General features: G+C 42.1%; 2 protein-coding genes across 2 annotated transcripts; one reads left to right on the top strand and one right to left on the bottom strand.

Moving 5' to 3' along the window:
- The first annotated feature begins 453 nt into the window (after window positions 1-453).
- On the top strand, window positions 454-6,346 carry cgrrf1 (cell growth regulator with ring finger domain 1). The gene is made up of 6 exons (XM_070926218.1): window positions 454-557; window positions 1,403-1,536; window positions 1,843-2,020; window positions 2,650-2,797; window positions 3,013-3,120; window positions 5,407-6,346. Exons 1-6 carry the CDS (start codon window positions 454-456, stop codon window positions 5,770-5,772), a joined length of 1,038 nt encoding a protein of 345 aa, XP_070782319.1. The 3' UTR covers window positions 5,773-6,346.
- A 1,939-nt stretch (window positions 6,347-8,285) lies between these two features.
- On the bottom strand, window positions 8,286-17,324 carry psmc6 (proteasome 26S subunit, ATPase 6). Its single transcript, XM_070925377.1, has 14 exons — window positions 17,240-17,324; window positions 16,621-16,700; window positions 15,379-15,418; window positions 14,869-14,921; window positions 13,651-13,718; window positions 13,312-13,426; window positions 12,962-13,049; window positions 12,740-12,801; window positions 12,486-12,609; window positions 10,477-10,538; window positions 9,650-9,770; window positions 9,478-9,558; window positions 8,775-8,846; window positions 8,286-8,692 (listed from the first exon to the last, which is right to left on the bottom strand). The coding sequence occupies exons 1-14, from the start codon at window positions 17,322-17,324 to the stop codon at window positions 8,574-8,576; spliced, it is 1,170 nt and encodes a 389-aa protein (XP_070781478.1). The 3' UTR covers window positions 8,286-8,573.
- Between the last annotated feature and the right edge of the window lie 1,093 nt (window positions 17,325-18,417).

The following is an 18,417-nucleotide window of genomic DNA, read 5'->3' as shown; positions in this document are numbered from 1 at the left end:
TGAAAACACAACTGTTCAAGTAGTTTGTATTGTTGTTTACTGTGTAATTTTCAAAACACGGCTTGCAGCCAGCTATTTCAAGTTTAATTTTTTTATGTGGGCTTTTATTTTGAAGGCAGGTTCACCATATAAATTACATGTATTTGTTCCAGATTTCTCTAGCTAGCTTGATTAATTTAGATCGTTAGCTAAACCCAAGGACATACGATTTTGGAAGAATTTAGTCATTTTCATGTTTAAAATAAACACAAATTTAAAGTGAATATCAGCCTCTTATGCGGTTAAAATAAAAATCTTGAAAACTGCCATAAGTCTAATAGTCGTTGTAAACTTTATATACCTTTTGGGCCACCGTAGTTCTAGCTGAAGGGTTCCTGTCATGGCCGTCATGGGAAGTGTTTACCAGAGGATTTTTTAACAACTTGGCTTATTCTATGACATAAATTATATCAAATGGCAGCGGTTTTCCTGGTGACCTTGTATGAGTACTCTCCACTGTTTTATATTAGTGTTGTTTCTTTGTGTTTCGTTGTTACCGCCGCCATGGTGCTCGGCTGGTAAGTGATATTTAGCCGCTGTCATGGCGACAACAGTTGCTACATTATGTTCACATATTACCTCCACATCTCCCTCGGATTTGTCGCTTTAAGCTACTGTTAAGCATAAACTTTTAGTTTTATCTTAATAGCTTGGCACGTGGACTACATTATCACCTTGAAAGAAACCGTGACATCATAAAACGTATTACAGTATTATATAGTAGAGCATCTGAGGCAGATTCTACCCGTCGCTGATGCTCACAAAAATACTTTGGCCAAATGTATTCACATAAGAAAGTACGTTGTTATGACACACACACACATACTGTATTAAACAGTTGAAAAATACATATCAAGAAAATACATAAATATTAACTGTAAATTTGCAGCCAAAATTTAAATAAAAGTATTGAATGTCTACAATAAGCTCCCTACTGTCAAATTGCAATCCTACGTGGGTTTTGTCCTGAAGGTGTCGCTAGAGAAAACACCATGTGTGTCAACAGAGTGGCAGTTTGAACATTTAACATTTGACATTTTTGTAATCAGTCAAAGCAGATCAATTCAGTTTTCTCTATATAGCACCAAACCATAACAGAAGTTATCTCAGGGCACTTTTTACATACAGAGCAAGTTTAGACCCTACTCTTTATCATATTATTTACAGAGACCCAACAGGTCCCACCGTGAGCAAGCATATGCAGGGAAAAACTTCCTTTCCGCAAAGTCAGTTGGTCTGATATAGAAAAGATAACAAACATATTTTCTCATATGTACAGCTCTCAGCTTTTTATTTCTCTGGTAGGAGATTAAGAGCGATGCAAGACATGATTACCTTGTTCACTCTGCCTCCCGTCCCGCAGGTTTGGCTTCGACGTCCCAGTGATCCTTCGCAGCTCCGAGACGGAGTCCATCCTCCCAACCCCTGAGAAGCAAATGGTTCAGGTGACCAATCCCTTTGCCCTGGAGATGGGCTCTGGGCCGGCATCTTTCACTGGTGAGAACTGTCACCATCAGTACTATCAGTGGCTGGGAAGGGTGGAGATAGCTTCACTTGGATTTAAAGTGTCTCCATCCAACAAATACAATAAAGAGTTACAAGAGTATGACAATTCACCCTCCTGTTGCAGTGTACTGCAGCTCCCATGTGTGTCTGTACCTGAATCAGTATACATAAAGCTACAGTAACTACTGCTTAGTAAAGCATTTCTAGGACAAAATACAGACTTAATTTCTGTTCTGTGTCGTACCCTTATCTTTTGTGTGCCTGGCCATGATAACATTAGCAAGCACTCTCTTGCAGACGGGGTGTCAGTGAGGCCTTGCTGTCTGGAGCCCTGTGTCCTGAGCTGTTTCTGGGGCTGTGAGGTCAGTGCCCTGCAGGGGACGCTGCAGGCCCACCAGCACGGTCTGAGGCTCAGCACCCCCCAGTATTTCCAGGAGGCCCTGCACCTTTGTTACCACCACTGTCAGAGCTTCCAGTATCCTTTACAGTACTAACAAAGACTCACAAGAAACAATTTAATGTGCAGGTTAATATTACCTGTTCTAACTTGCCTTCCCTACCTGACCCCCCAACCCCCCATCTCTATAATTTTAGATATATTAGATTATTATTATTGGATTAGATTAGAGTTTTTATATTATCTTTTCATTTTTCTTTTTTTGTAAATGTCTTTGAGTATACAGAGAAGCACTTGATAAAGGTGATTTATTATTATTTATTATTATTAATAGAGCATAACCTGATACCTAAACATAACCCTTTCTAACCTCATACCTTAAAAGGTCAGTCCTCCCAAATTATCAGCACGTTTTCTCACTCCTGGTGTCAATGATGACCCACATGATTCTGCTCTCTGTCCTCACTGTCGCTGAAAATATTCAGAGGTGATGTCATGCTCATGTTTGGTCATAATAAATACGCCAAACAGCAAAATAAAGTAAAGGAAGTGAACTATCTGTCGGTTATTAGTGTTGGGGTGGATGTTACAGTCACAGCAGCCATTTTATCATGGTGATCATACGCTGTCATGATGTTTACTTGGCTGATGTACATTGTTCCTACAGCAGCTCCAGATGTTAGCCTCTTTGACCCCCGTCCTCCCAGTATTGGCAGTGAAGACAGAGAGGAGCGACACACACAGATTCCTGCTGAGCAGTGCATCACAGATTTGGGGCCCTTGCCAAGAGAACGCTACCCTCTTGTGGCCGTGCTGACGCTGGCAGAGCAACAAGCCAGGGACACACACAACATCGTGAGTCTAGCAGCAGTTTCTCAGTTTCATCTCCTTTTTTGTGTAGTCTGTCACATACAGTACACTGTCAGTGTCTGCGCCCCCAGCACCAACTATCCTGACCAGCCCCAGCTCTCTGGAAAGAAAACCCTCACCATAGAAAGGAGAGACTTCAAGAGAAGCAATTCAAAAATCCGAATTCAAAGAAACTCATTACGCTGTCTTTCCTCTTCCAGGTGGCCAGTGTGACAGTTATTCATGTCCCTGATGACAAATACAGCCTTTCTGCACGGGTTCTCTTTCAGTACCTTCTCACCTCACAAGGGAACATGTACGAGTTAAAGGTATGTTACCTTTTTGGTTCCGGCAGGTTGTTCCTGCTTTCCTGTCAAACTCACGGTCAGGTGCTCCATATTTTGCCTAAAATCGGTGGTTAGCTGGAAGAGAGTATGGTAATAAAGGTAACCACACTGTGACTCACAAAAACAGTGTTTAGAGAAGCAGCATAGAGTGGAACTCACCAGTCATGAGTTGTGGCTTTAAAGATTCTACACAGCATTAAAGGATTGTCTTAATGTCACATGCCCAAATGTACATGGAAAGCTTTACTGGGCGTTGTAATTGTTTCTCCTGTTTATACTGGATGCCAAGAGATTCTAGTCCACAGTCCTCGTTCTGTATAAAAATGACCTCCAAAGTTCAGCTGAAGTTAATCAAGTGGGTATCATCCAAAGTTACCACCTCTTTAGTACCAAAGTCCCTCACACTATCTTCATTTTTGCACAAAACAAGATTCTGTGGATTTTGTTCTCCCTCTCTTGCTTTCACCTCTAACCTGTTCAGGTCACACAAACTCGTTTAGTGTCGTTTGGGCCCATGAGAGAGCTGTCACTTGAACTGTGACGTGGACCAAACAACCAGGCCGAGACCACCTGAAAAGGAGGGTCTCGGTCCGCTTCCAAGGAGTTCTGGCGCAGCTGAGATTTTGTGATAGTAGATGTGTGATTCAAGCATGAAAAATTCAAAAGCCACCAAACTTCAATAACTCCATCTGCTGACTGCGAGCTGCTCAGGAAGCGACCTCATAATAAGCGTTAGTACATCTTTAATAAAGGATTCTTATAGTAATCCATTCATTTTGCACATGTACATTTTTGTAGCTGTTTCTAAATGGATGCCCTGCAGCCCTTTTCCAGAGGGTCAGTTGGAGGAGTCCTCTTGATGAATAAAGAGCTAAAATGACACAGTGGATTTTCCACAACCTGGCACCCCAAAAGCGATTCTTATTAATGGCTTATAAAGTAAATAATAATGATATAAACCCTTTGTAAAGGGCACCAATACTTTTTGTATTAGACTGAACTGATCTGAGCCATTTCTATGTTTTGCATGCTTGAACTATTATTTTGCGGACTTACTTTCATGTATCCTAATATTATCCGTTGATGATAAATATACAAGTTTATGTTTATGATCTATTATTAAACGCCACCAAGCAGAGAGAAGAGCAACAGGCGGTCCGGCGGAGCAGAGGGACAGTGTTTGATCGTGAAAACAACGTGCAGATGTGTCAAAATGCACATATTGAATGATGGTTTTGTTGGATTGACTTTATTATAAATAAATGCACATGAATAAGGGCACGTGTCGGCTGCACTTCACTGTGAGACAAAGCAACAACAACAGTGTTTCCCAGATTATTAAACTGATTTGATTTTCTTTGTGGACTTGAGGTGAAGACATAATGAAATATAAAATAATGCATTTATTACGGTGATTTTAGAAGGCGTAACAAGGCGCACTTCACCTTGTGCTGCTGTGGTCTTTATGTCAATCTGCATCAACATGTGGTTTAAAATCCATCAGTGATGACAGGAAACAGTCAGTAGGTTTTAACTTAAAAGGGCTTGAAAGGGGCTCAGAAATTCTAGTAGTTAATTTCTTTGTGAGCTCTCTTTGAAACCAGAGAGGATAAAGTTAATAAACACTGAAGCGCATTTCCCTTTGTAAGGTTCATGTAGTGCTTGATGATGCAGGATGACATCATCATCAGAACCGTACAGTGAATGAGTTGCATGTCAGTCTGTATAACGTCATGTTTCGAGCTCTGGGTTTGTTTGTAAAAAGCCAGGGTGAACAGGAACTGGACCAGAACTAAAAGGCCGGACCAAATGAACCAAACTACAGGTGTGAAACCTCTCTTCCTAACCCTAACCCTGTCCTAGATTAGGTCAACCGAAGGACAAATTGCCCAACAAACTGCTGTTATTTGTTCAAAGGCAACAGAACTCATAAAGCCTCCCATGGTGGACATTTTGACATGTCTAACAGGTGCAACTGATAACATATATAGGGATATTCCAGCGACTTAGGGGTCAAAATCTGTGCAGGCCAAGAGAAGAAGCTTACATTTAGTCCCTAGTATGTGACGCATGTAATGCAGGCTTTCTGTGTGTCACCTCTGAACCTGACCTGAGATAACCTTGATGACATAGCTCTGACATGACCGTGGTTATTTCCCTGTGAACAGTGAACTGATGTTGATGTGTAAATGGTTGGCATAGTGTCGTCTCTGCTATGGCAAGTTAAAGTGTCCTCTGTAAGAAAACCATTCCTTGTGTCTCCTGCAGCCTCTCTTCATGTCAGCTGACAGTGGGGGGGCGTCTGGGCCTCCTGACTCCGAGCAGAGTACCCAACACAGTGAACGCAATGACAAGGCCGCCAGAGTGCAGCAGAGTCCAGTGCTGGAGGAGGAGGAGGAGGAGGAAGAGGAGGAGAAGGAGGAGAAGGAGGAGAAGGAGGAGGAGGACTGGTCAGAGGGGAGCGGCAGAGACTGTGTGGTCTGTCAGAATGCAGCGGTGAACAGGGTGCTGCTGCCCTGCAGACATGCCTGTGTGTGCGACAGCTGTGTGTCACACTTCCAGCACTGCCCCATCTGCAGGGCCTTCGTGCTGGAGTCCTTCACCCTGACACGGGGACCAGCTGCAGAACAGTGACTCTATGTTGAACCGGTGAATCATTATTTATGAGATAACATGTAGGAAGACAGTCATCATTACAAAAGAATCCCTGCAACTCCCTGTCACCGAGATCGCGAAATGATTTTGCATCAAGCTTCCATGGATAGAAAAGTTTAGCTGGACTGTAGCGGTGTCGATGCATCTTCAACATCAGTGGGTTACACTGCAGTAGCTGCAAACCATACAAACTAATCCAGTAGACCGCCTCCAGCCTTTACGCCTGATCCAAAGTCTCCACTTTAAAAAAAAAAAGAACAAAAATGAGGAATTGTCTCTTTCCAGCCGCAGTTTACCGTGTGTTTTTCCTGTGTTGAGCTGTAGAGAGTAATGACAGCGGAGACATCATTTAATGTGAAACACTGGTCTGTTAGGCTGTGTTGTTAACCCAATTCATTCTATCAATCTATCTGTATACGGTGCAATAAACCTACAAACTGGCCGTATACAGCATGTGCTATATACTAATCTTCGTAGTTATATACTGGCTTAGCTGATAGCATACAAGAAATCAACATACTTTACTGTACAATGAATGCACTGTCAGACATCAGTTAAACAGAAACTTAATTCGCGAAGAGAAACGTTCCTCAAAGTTTTAGTACCTTTTTTCTTACAAGATTTCTTTACTTGACTGCTGTCTCAACACCATTCACAATTTAGTTTTTTTTAATTTGCAGCTGTGAGCAGGTCCTCAATTCAAAAAGTGTTTTTTGGTCAACATACTAACTACTTAGAACTAGTGGGTGGTGTGGATTTGGGATACAGCTGCAGTCTTCCTGGGTGTTCCTGGGTTCACCACTTAAGATTTTATCCCACATCTCTGCCTCAAGTTCACATTATTTCAGTATTAACTCTGTTTGGCCTTTCATTATTCATCTCATTTAAGAATACTATAAGCACGTTGTTGTGGTTTCCAGCATGAATGTAAGTGCTCTCATTTACACAGCTGAGCTTTCAGCACTGACACATGTACAACCTGACCACAAGCACATCATGTATAGACAGCTTCATTTGGGACATAATGGACCACAGAACTACTTTGATGGGCCAATTAGACTTTCTAAATCAACTTAAAAATATCAGCAGGGACCTGAGAGCTCCAGCTTAGGTATATTATGAACTAGGCCGTCACAATCAAATCCAGATGCTGAACCAAACAGAATGATCAGCTTTGTTGAGGAGACATTTTCAGTCATTTTCACTCAGTCAGACACGGCTGATCAATTTGAGATCACAGAGGAAGAGTCTTCACATTGTAAAGGACGTAGGTAAGAGTTAGTGATATTTTCATTTACAGATCATTTATGTTTAGTCCATTTTGTGAATGTGTTTGTTGACCACTTTTACAGGACATATTTATTGACCAATTCAATTCCTATGCTTTGATCTGACGCTGTAAATGAGGCTGACTGTAAACCATGAACGGGAAGGCGTAATTAAAAAGTCTTAAGTTTTTGAGTGCAGAAACACCAGCAGGTGTAAAGACCACCACACAGCACGTCAGGGTTTGAAGATCCATGAGGGTTTATGAAGGCTTGTGTAGTGCCACCGTCTAGGCTAAACTTTAAATTTTTAGCTCCACTATGGTAAGGCTCTAAGAGTAGCCAAGTCATCAGTATGTCTGTGTACTGTGGAGTGAACAATGCAGTCTCTAAGGCTAATAGGTGATGCATCAGAATTCAGTATCAGCAGGGAAACGCCATGGACAGGTTCCCAGGTTCCCATCATTAAAAAATGAAAAGCCATCAGTAGAGCAAGACCCCGTAAGAGCTCATCAGATGTGCTATACTGTCAGCTACAGGACAGTACTGCTATTTTTTTTTAGCCAATATTTGTTAGGGTTAAAAGTAGCTGAATTAGCTGCTCCCGTTTGTGTACCCATGCATGGACATACAACCATCACTGGATGACTCTGATACTTAAGAAAACTTCAAAACATGATGATTTAAGAAGTTCTGCAGCCTCTTTTCTTTCTAGACGTTTATTCGTGATGAACAGTTCCAGAGCTGCCGCCGCCATAACACTGAATGTCCATGTCTATTACTGACCATATCCTGTCATTTCCCCACCAGAATGATCAGTTAATTTACAGAGGAACATAGTGATTATTTAATCCCCCAGATCCCTTTGTAATGTTAATCATGTCCGAACAGGGCTTAAATATGTACCATTTCAACCTTTCAAAGTTTCATTTTAGACTAGTCCGCTTACTGTCTTTTTCCAGAGCTTTCAGCCTACCAGTTTTCATCACAGGATGGAGTAGTGAAGTTGTCATGAAAATGGCCCACTTGTTGTCTGTTGATGACGACCATAAATCGTTGAAAGCCACAGGACAAAGCTAGTAAGGGGAACTTGATTCAACGGTCATCAGTTTCTTTCACGTTCAAAATGCCATGTGTCAGTTTGGACGATGCTGAGCGTCCATCACACTAACTTGAAGGTAATAAGAGAAATGAATGTTCAGTCAGAAATTGAAAAACACAGAAAACTTGAGATATAATGGTATATTTCAGTACATGAAGTTATTTTCCAAGATTTATTATCAGTGTTTTGTGGTATGCCGGAATGATCAGCCTTTGATCAAGTGTAAACACTGAGGCGGATCAGACTAACAAGTGGAAACAGGAGTTACTGTCACTTTGTTGGCAACTGGGAGGAAATGTACTTTTTTTTGTTGCGTCCCACAAACATAAACAAACAGTTATTTCTGGCCTTGAGGCACAGAACACAGCAAACCCATGAAAAATATGAGAAAAGGACTATGAAACAGAGAGGGTTTATACAGGCTTGTAGTCCAGCTTGGACTCTAGCTTCTTTGAGTCAGCCACCTTCCGCACAGCTTTCATGAAGTCTTCCTGAGTGACGTACTCACGGTCAGAGCGGATGGCAAACAGACCTGCAAACAAACAACGTCCACGTGAATAGAGGCGAATAGAGACAGACTAATGATGATACTGAATGGCAGTTTGAGGTCCAACCTGCTTCTGTGCACACGTTTCTCAGATCAGCTCCGTTGAAACCATCTGACAGCTTCACAATGGCTTCAAAATCTGAAAACAACCAAAGGCAATCAGGAAACGTACCCCAGCATCTCCCTCTCTGTGTTTACAGGAAGTGGGTCTACCCTTAGACCTTCTCACTGTTTGTCAGCTTCTAATGTCTATTATCTAGAGATTCAAGTTGTTGCAGTCTGGTGGGACCCATCTTTCCCATTTATTTATCTTACTATAAATCCAAGTGCCACTCTCAAACCAGGAAAGGGTCTCAAAAGCTTCTGGTGTCAGTTAAATGACTGTCAATGTACACTGACATGAACATTTTGTCACACTACACATTGAAAGTTGCATGATGAATAAAACACAAGAAAGTGTTGAGGGGATGAGGACAAATGAAATGAATGCAATAAGTGAATTGTGTCAATTTGAGGAAACTGACTCAGTAACTGGAAGGCTTTGCCTGCTTTCAGCTCACGCTCTTCCACAGCATCAGTGCGTACAATGCTAGGATAAGGCTGTAGAGTTCCTCGATGAGCTCATTAACAAGCAACCAACCTGTGTGACCTTCCAATGATCACATAGGACAAAGGAAGTCCACTGCAGCGAGCAAGTTGCGTGCCATGCTTAAGGGAGCATATCGAAGCCAGCAGAGGAGGACGGTATTAAGAGGAGGTAAACCACTAACCTATCTCTCCGTGCTTGGTGATGGGACTGGAGTGGATCTTGAGGATGTCCAGACGAGCCTGTTCATTGGGCAGTTCGATGTCTGAGGAAGAGAAGAGGATATTTAGATCTGCTGGATGTTGTCACGCCGAGCTGACGCACGGACGATGACCAGGAACAGAAGGAGGTCTTACGGATTTTACGGTCCAGTCTGCCGGGCCGCAGCAGGGCCGGGTCCAGAGTGTCAGGTCTGTTGGTGGCCATGATCATCTTGACTCTGTGCAGTGTGTCGAAGCCGTCCATCTGGTTCAGCAGCTGACACGGCAAATTAAACAGCTCACTCAAATCACTGCTTTTAATCATCTATCCACTGTGCTTATTTTGATAGTTCTAATATTTTAAACAAAACATATTGGCCCTGCTTTGCAGTACGTTTACTGAATAACTCAAACATGCCACTCCTTGCAAGTTCATTCGTTTCAAATGAGCAAAGGCTTTGCATCCAAAACTGCCAGGGGAAAACAAAAGCACAACATTTTGTGTAGCTCTATATATACACTCCATCTTTACATAGTAAAGTGCTTGTGTACCCGTTTAGCCAATACATCTATGATAATCACTAATTTATCAGTTCAACAATGTATATTCACTGGAATCATACTTATGTATCATCGGTATGGTGAGTCTGGACAGACATGGATGGAAATAGTAACAGTGCCCCCATGTTGTACTAAACTTCACTGGAAATTTAAACAATTGAATCAATAATAGCTGTAAACAACGCATATAAAACATAAGTATATGAAAGTTGACGTAAGGGAAAAAACAAAAACTCAAATACACGACGAATGCAGCCTATGAAACTTCTAAAACTACACTGTACTACAAGAAACATTCAATATAGTGTGTGTATATGTGTGGTGTGGGAGAGCCTGTGTGTACCACAATGTGTGCTTCTGAGAGCCTGGGCCATTAAAAAGGGACACTACAGTGTCACTGGGACACTACAGTGACTCATTACCTCCATCAGAGTCCTCTGGATCTCTCTGTCAGCAGAGGTTCCCTCAGAGAAACGACGGCCGCCTACATGGAACGACACACAAACATATATACGTATGTGTATACGATATACAGTGAGGACACAGGGTGGCAGGTCCTAACTCAAGCAATGAAGGCCTGAGTGAGAATCTGAACCACTGTATTGATGTGAAGCATATTGAAATTGTGTGTCTATTCACAGTCTTTATTCTCTTCTATTCTGGTTGTATTGTTATTCCGCTTATTTTAGTTATCACACAGAATTTGTCTTAATAATTATGGTTATTACTGACCTAACTAATGGGGTTTTTTGGTTTTTTTTCCTGATTTACACTATATTGCCAAAAGTATTGGCTCACCTGCCTTGACTCGCATATGAACTTAAGTGACATCCCATTCTTAATCCATAGCGTTTAATATGACGTCGGTCCACCCTTTGCAGCTATAACAGCTTCAACTCTTCTGGGAAGGCTTTCCACAAGGTTTAGGAGTGTGTTTATGGGAATTTCTGACCATTCTTCCAGAAGCGCATTTGTGAGGTCACACACTGATGTTGGACGAGAAGGCCTGGCTCTCAGTCTCCGCTCTAATTCATCCCAAAGGTGTTCTATCGGGTTGAGGTCAGGACTCTGTGCAGGCCAGTCAAGTTCATCCACACCAAACTCTCTCATCCACGTCTTTATGGACCTTGCTTTGTGCACTGGTGCACAGTCATGTTGGAACAGGAAGGGGCCATCCCCAAACTGTTCCCACAAAGTTGGGAGCATGGAATTGTCCAAAATCTCTTGGTATGCTGAAGCATTCAGAGTTCCTTTCACTGGAACTAAGGGGCCAAGCCCAGCTCCTGAAAAACAACCCCACACCATAATCCCCCCTCCACCAAACTTTACACTTGGCACAATGCAGTCAGACAAGTACTGTTCTCCTGGCAACCGCCAAACCCAGACTCGTCCATCAGATCGCCAGATGGTGAAGCGCGATTCGTCACTCCAGAGAACGCGTCTCCACTGCTCTAGAGTCCAGTGGCGGCGTGCTTTACACCACTGCATCCGACGCTTTGCATTGCACTTGGTGATGTATGGCTTGGATGCAGCTGCTCGGCCATGGAAACCCATTCCATGAAACTCTCTACGCACTGTTCTTGAGCTAATCTGAAGGCCACATGAAGTTTGGAGGTCTGTAGCGATTGACTCTGCAGAAAGTTGGCGACCTCTGCGCACTATGCACCTCAGCATCCGCTGACCCCGCTCCGTCATTTTACGTGGCCTAGCACTTTGTGGCTGAGTTGCTGTCTTTCCCAATCGCTTCCACTTTGTTATAATACCACTGACAGTTGACTGTGGAATATTTAGGAGCGAGGAAATTTCACGACTGGACTTGTTGCACAGGTGGCATCCTATCACAGTACCACGCTGGAATTCACTGAGCTCCTGAGAGCGACCCATTCTTTCACAAATGTTTGTAGAAACAGTCTGCATGCCTTGGTGCATGATTTTATACACCTGTGGCCATGGAAGTGATTGGAACACCTGATTTCAATTATTTGGATGGGTGAGTGAATACTTTTGGCAACATAGTGTATGTGACTTGGCTGCGTTAATACTGTAGTTTCTCTTTGAGATGAATAATGTACTCTCTCCCTCGCTTTATCTAATAAAATCTCATTGAAAACATGGCACATGATTATGGGAAACAATGTCACAGCATGTGTGCAATCCCCGTAGGTTGTGCAATACACGTGATGGGATCTGAGTGCGCTGAAAGTGTACATAGCTTTATATAGCCCAATTTTTACTAATTGAGGAGTTAGCAGCCGCTAACTACATGACAAAAATCAACGGGAAGCTGAAGCAACCTCAAAATAAAAGCCTTACAACATTTGGCAGATATGTAAAGCTTTGATTGCAGCTTCAAGCAGAGTAGATGATGAGAAAATGCATACACTGTTTAAAAAGCATTAAAGCTAAACTAAATAGCTAAAGCCTCACTCACCGATGGCATCGATTTCATCCATAAAGATGATGCAGGGCTGGTGGTCCCTGGCATAGTTAAACATCTCTCTGATCAGCCTGGCACTCTCACCAATGTACTTGTCCACGATGGAGCTGGACACCACCTGCAGCGCGCGCGCACACACACACACACACACACACACACACACACACACACACACACACACACATCTGCATCAGTTGACTGACAGCACTGCAGCGTGGCAGTCCACCCCCACTGGCGCCGACTCTCACCTTGAGGAAGTTACAGTCCAGCTGACTGGCCACTGCTCTGGCTAGAAGAGTCTTCCCAGTGCCTGTTACAGAAGCAATCTCATCAATACTAGATAAACAGGTCCAAAACGACCCTACAGGATTATATTTGCATCATAAAACTCAAATAAATAATATGAACCTCACACACATAAAATAAGATGGGATGTGATGTGATGTGCATGCATGGATGTCACTACTAACCTGGAGGCCCGTATAGCAGACACCCTTTAGGGGGGATGATCCCCACTCTCTGGAAGAGCTCAGGGTTGGTCAGAGGAAGCTCAATCACCTGTCACGAAATAACAGTAGCGGTATTGTTTTGAAATTATAATCTGAATTTGTCATCTGGTTTTAAAGCCTCTCATTGAAAACAGAATCAATCCCTCCAATCAAGGCCCAACCATACAAATGTCATCTTGTAAAACACATACAAGACTGCAAATCATGCCAATACATTTATAAGAACGTGAGCATTATAATAAAAAAGCCAAAAATGAAGAGTCTGCTTTGTATGATTGAATTGCTGATTGATTGTTGTGGCTTTGTTGTACCTCTCTCAGCTCACGAATTTGTTCAGACAAGCCTCCAATCTCAGAGTAGGAGACACTGCCAGGGTCCTCGTGGGACATGTTATAAACCAGAGGGTCCACCTCTCTGGGCAGGTACCTTTGAAAGAACAGGAAATGCATCACCATCAATTTCCTTGCTGTGATAAACAATCATTTGATGTTCAGCCGTAACCTGTCCTGTGTAAATTTGCAGCAAGAAGACTGCTTGAACACCATATGGAGGAGGACATATGCCAAGACACAGACTATAATTCTCCAGTTCAGTGTCCTAGCCTGTGATACTGTTTAACCAATTCTGAGTGATAATTACACCCCGCCTACCTCATTATGGTGAGTGTAGTCATGTCCAAAGCCACTCTAGTGCCTGGCTTCAGCTGTGACTTGTCCAACTGGGATGAAAAATACAAATAGATTAGAGTTCACATTCAAATTATTCAGGTCAACATTTACTGAGACTATATTGCGTAGGCATATTTGGAACATTTTGTCCTACCCACAAAAAATCCAACCCAAAATCAACTATTTTGAATTTTGATTTGTAAAAAAAAAAAAAAAAAATCAATAAATGAATCATACAAAATAAAGGTGGGCAGAATAATACGTACGAACTTCTATAAATATTGTCAGTCTCATGATGGACGGTAAGGTATGGTCTGAGATTCAGGTGTGTTATTCTAGTAGCAGCTAACGTAGCCTGGACCAAGTGACATCACTTGAGGACACTTCACGCAGCTCTCTCTGGAGACAATAAGGACTTTATACTACTTTGTTCTGACAAGCAGAGGTACTTGCCAAAACCTGGAAACACACTTTGAAGTGTACAATCAGTGGAGGTCCCCCTAAACTTCAAGTGACCCAACCCTTTGAACCTTGAACCTAAGGTGCAGCTGACAGCACCAAAACTGAGGTCTTTTTTTCCCCAAGTTTTATGCACTTTTGCCATACCTCATGATTAACACATTTCGAATCGTCGCCGTTTACCCATCACACTCTATTCATCTACATACAGCTCAGCTTTAAAGAACAGGTTAAATTAATGACTTTCCCCTGATCTGTTTATTTCAAGGGATCCTAATGTTCTGCGCAGCTAATGACAGGTTCTTAACCGTTGGGTCATGACACAAATATATGCAGACAGGTTTGCAATATATTCATTTTAATTTGACATCTCATAGTAAGGTTTTGCTCAACCCACTATCATTATGGGATAGGGGGGGGAAAAAACGCTCTGGCTTGTTTGTATTTCTTTAAACCAATCACAATCAAGCAAAATGGTAAACACGCAGAGAGCGGAAGAGGATGAGAATGCCGAGTGAAATAATCGCTCAATGGCAGGCTTATCCCAACAGCCTAGAGCCGGTGAGTCAGTCTAGTCTGACATTAATGTCCTTCAGTCTTTTGAAAATGGAATACAATAAGCCACAGTCAAATCCCCCTTACACAATTTCTTTACCTCTAAAAGTTGTGTTATGGATCGGAGAGGGCTCAGAAACCCCAGAGACAATAACACATTACAGGATGTGTCCGTTCAGCACCTACCTGTCTGCGGCATCCAACCACATATCGGGGGCCGTTGGTGGCCTTGACAATAACTAGAATTAAACAAAAACAACGAATTAGTTTATGTTTGAGCTAAACACTGGTTTAACATGTGTCACAGTCACAGGGTTGGCATTTGTACGTTTTCATTGGTTGCCAAGCTTCAAGAGGGCAGGTCTGACGTAATATGAGCCTGCCACAGAGCAAGCGAGAGTAGAGGAAAAAGAGAGGAGAGCAGCGATATGGACACAAGATTGCCATGTTGCAGATAAATCCACAGTGCAATATGGACAATGACTGATGACCCTCATTCTTGAAGTACTTTGGCGTAGTTTCTACCTACTCTATGTCCAATTGTGAAGCTAAATTACCTAAAACCAAATCAGCTCAGTCAGGAGGACAACCGTACGGGGAACGAAGGGAGCTAGGGGAGCGATGGGCTCAGATTTAGCCAGCATTACCTGTGCTGTGACACTTGTAAATGTGAGATCAGTCAGCCAATGAACTTACATTTCTCCTCAGTCAGCTGCTTGAGCACTTCTCCAACAATCTGCAGGGAAACAGGCACAGATTAGATTAACCCTCTACCCTCTCTTCCCCCCACACACCCTCGGACCCAAATCTTTAACTCAAATTTAGGCTGGATGACAATGTGTGATAAATATGTTGGAAAATGCGATGGCAAATGTGTACTATTTTGCATTTCTCTATAAGCATGTGCTGAGAGTACAGACTCTAAAAATGAGTTGACTGTATTGTGCTGAATAATATACAAACGTTCCCAATAACTAATAAAATATACATATTGCTTATCAAATATGTATTTGATAACATCATATCCTGCTCTACAGACACCTCTTCTTACCATTGTCAGACATGTTATGAAGCCAACTTATGGCCGGGCCACACATCCTACCTCTACCACAGCCTTATCATTGATTTTGCCTTTCCTAACAACCATCAGTAATAGAATGTTTCATTTAATTATACATTTAATTCTTATTTAAATTAGACAGAAAAAGCTTGAGAGACTTGCTTAAAAAAGTTGGATTTTTTTTGTCTGTGACATATTCTACAGATATAGACATTGAAACTGTAGTGAAATGTGTGTCATGTTGTGTGTATGTCAATATGACTGTCAACAGATCATTTTCTCAACTCAACACTGTTTGTACTCTTTGTAAGCCAGGTCAAATTTAAATACACTTGGTCAGATCCTTTTAAATATATTGAGGCAATTTTCTGACACTTGAAATTCATATTCCTTTACAATATCAATGACAACACCTGTATTGTGTGATGCAGAGTCTCTGTGGAGTCTGAGACAGAATGCTGCCTTCTGAACACTGCTAGCAATAGTGATCATTTTTACCACTAGTTAAACTATCCATTATTTCATTGTCAATTATTTAGTCACAGATGACAAAGTCAAAATTAATGACAAATACCTGACACCAGCACAGATAGTCTTTTTTGTCTGACCAATGGCTGGTGGAAGCTAGTTAGGCAGCTTACCAAATGTCATATCTTGGGGGGGGGGGGGTTAAATTTAAAATAATGGTAGCCTCCAATTTCAAACTTCATGAATGTCTGCCATAAGGCTGCCGGAGGCGTTTGTAAAGTGTTTATTGCAAACTGTTAGAATAGTTAAAAGTGACAGATCGAGTGTCGCCAACGGTAGCTTAAAGTCTACTGTTGCAGCCACGTCAATTCATCCAGAAGTGAGATCCATAACGCTAATGTAAATCTTACCTGACCAACACTTTGCAGAGCCTTTAGGTCATTCTCTGATTTCTCGTATTGTTTGGTTTGTTCTCTCAACTGTTCCCTCACTGGAAAACGAACAAGAAGGATAACCAGAATGTATCGTTTCTAGTTTTCATTATGACACACAACACACAGCAAGAATAAAACTCTGTAACTCTGTTTACAGCTAAGGTTAGAAGCTCACACTGTCAAACAAACATGCTTGTTGCTGTAAGGTTAGCTGTTCAAAGTTAGCTTAACGTAAAGCTCTTGGTAACGTAAACGTTAAAAGATGCGACAAAATGTGTGATGTTGCTATATCACATGTCATGTCTACACGGACTAACGTTAGCTGACTTTTAGAAGTTATTAACCAACTTAGTGTTTGGCATAGCACTAACGTTACTATTGTTTGTCAACTAACGTTACGGCTAAGCTAAGGTAGCACTGCTAGCATTTATCCAGTTTACTTCCATTCACTTCTACGAGGATGCTAACTGCATGACAAAGCAATAGCTAGCTGGCCAGCTAGCTGATGCTGGCTATCCGATAATATTTATCTTATCAAAACAAACCAGATATATTTCTGCCACACCACAAACGACGACATTAAATAGTCCCTTACATTCTTTTAATCGCCCGTCAACTTCTTTGTGTTCGAGTAATTTTTTCCTGTAGTCCTGCAGCGCTTTCTCCCTGGTGTCCGCCATGATGCCCCACTGAATGCTGGGAAACTGCAGCGTCACTACAGTGTTTCGCTGTCAGGCCGCCCCGACACTTTGTTATCTGCAGGTGTGCACATCTGCAGCTGCCTGTAACAGGGACATGTCATGTGTGTGACATAAAATGATTACACACTGAAATAAATCACTGATAGGCTTTAAACGGAAATAAATTAAGTTCGTCAATTTGTCCTGCTGACGTCATGATACTGAATCCAGAAACCAGTAGGGGGCGTTACATCTAAATTCCCTCATTAGGTCCCATATTATACTAATTTCATCTCTATATTCCACTGGAGTGGCTTTGCAGTTGAAAAAAGTCCATATTTATCTTATACTGGCCCTTTCTGCAGCCCCTCAGTTCACCCTCTGTCTGAAACAAGCCGTTTTAGACAAACTGAACAACCTCCAAAAACTTAAGGAGTAGTCCGGAGCAGGGTGTTCGCATAACTTAGACTGAGCGGGTGGATGTGCACATTCCTGTAAGTCATGGCCATGCTGTGCCTGGAGCAGATGACCTGCTGGGGGCGTGGCTGAGTGGGGTGACTGTATAGTTGTGACATCACAACCTTACGGAAGTCCCGACAGCTCTTTTAAAGGCCCAGTTTCTGAATACGGGCTGTGTGAATTTCTCCGTCGACTGAGCGCTTTGATACTTTCACAGTATTTATATAGCGGCTAGACGTGCTTTATGATGGAAATCTCAATCTCCAAAATGGGATCTTTAATATTCTTTGTAATATTACTCATATTACATGCTTGTAAACTGCATTATAGAGATTTACATTGGTTTATGACCAGGTCAGGATGGTAAAGTTTCATAGAAATCATCAGTCATCATCAGCTGCTGGAAATGGAGAGCAGTTCAGGTGTGAAACTTACTCAAAAGTTGCCATCTGTTTACCGTCGTGTTGAATCCCACATAGACTCAGTTCTTACACATTTTGAGACTACCTGTCTTTAGACATTGTCTGAGCTGATTTTAGCTTCTGAACCAACCACCTGCCTCCTTGAAAGATTTCTGACCTACAATGCTGAATAATGTCACTTACGACTGGCACTGTCCCCACAAGCTTTAAAA

Source organism: Enoplosus armatus, chromosome 19, assembly GCF_043641665.1.
Source record: "Enoplosus armatus isolate fEnoArm2 chromosome 19, fEnoArm2.hap1, whole genome shotgun sequence".
Classification (NCBI taxonomy): domain Eukaryota; kingdom Metazoa; phylum Chordata; class Actinopteri; order Centrarchiformes; family Enoplosidae; genus Enoplosus; species Enoplosus armatus.
Note: the sequence above shows the minus strand (reverse complement) of the source record. Positions and strands in the feature narration are given on the sequence as shown.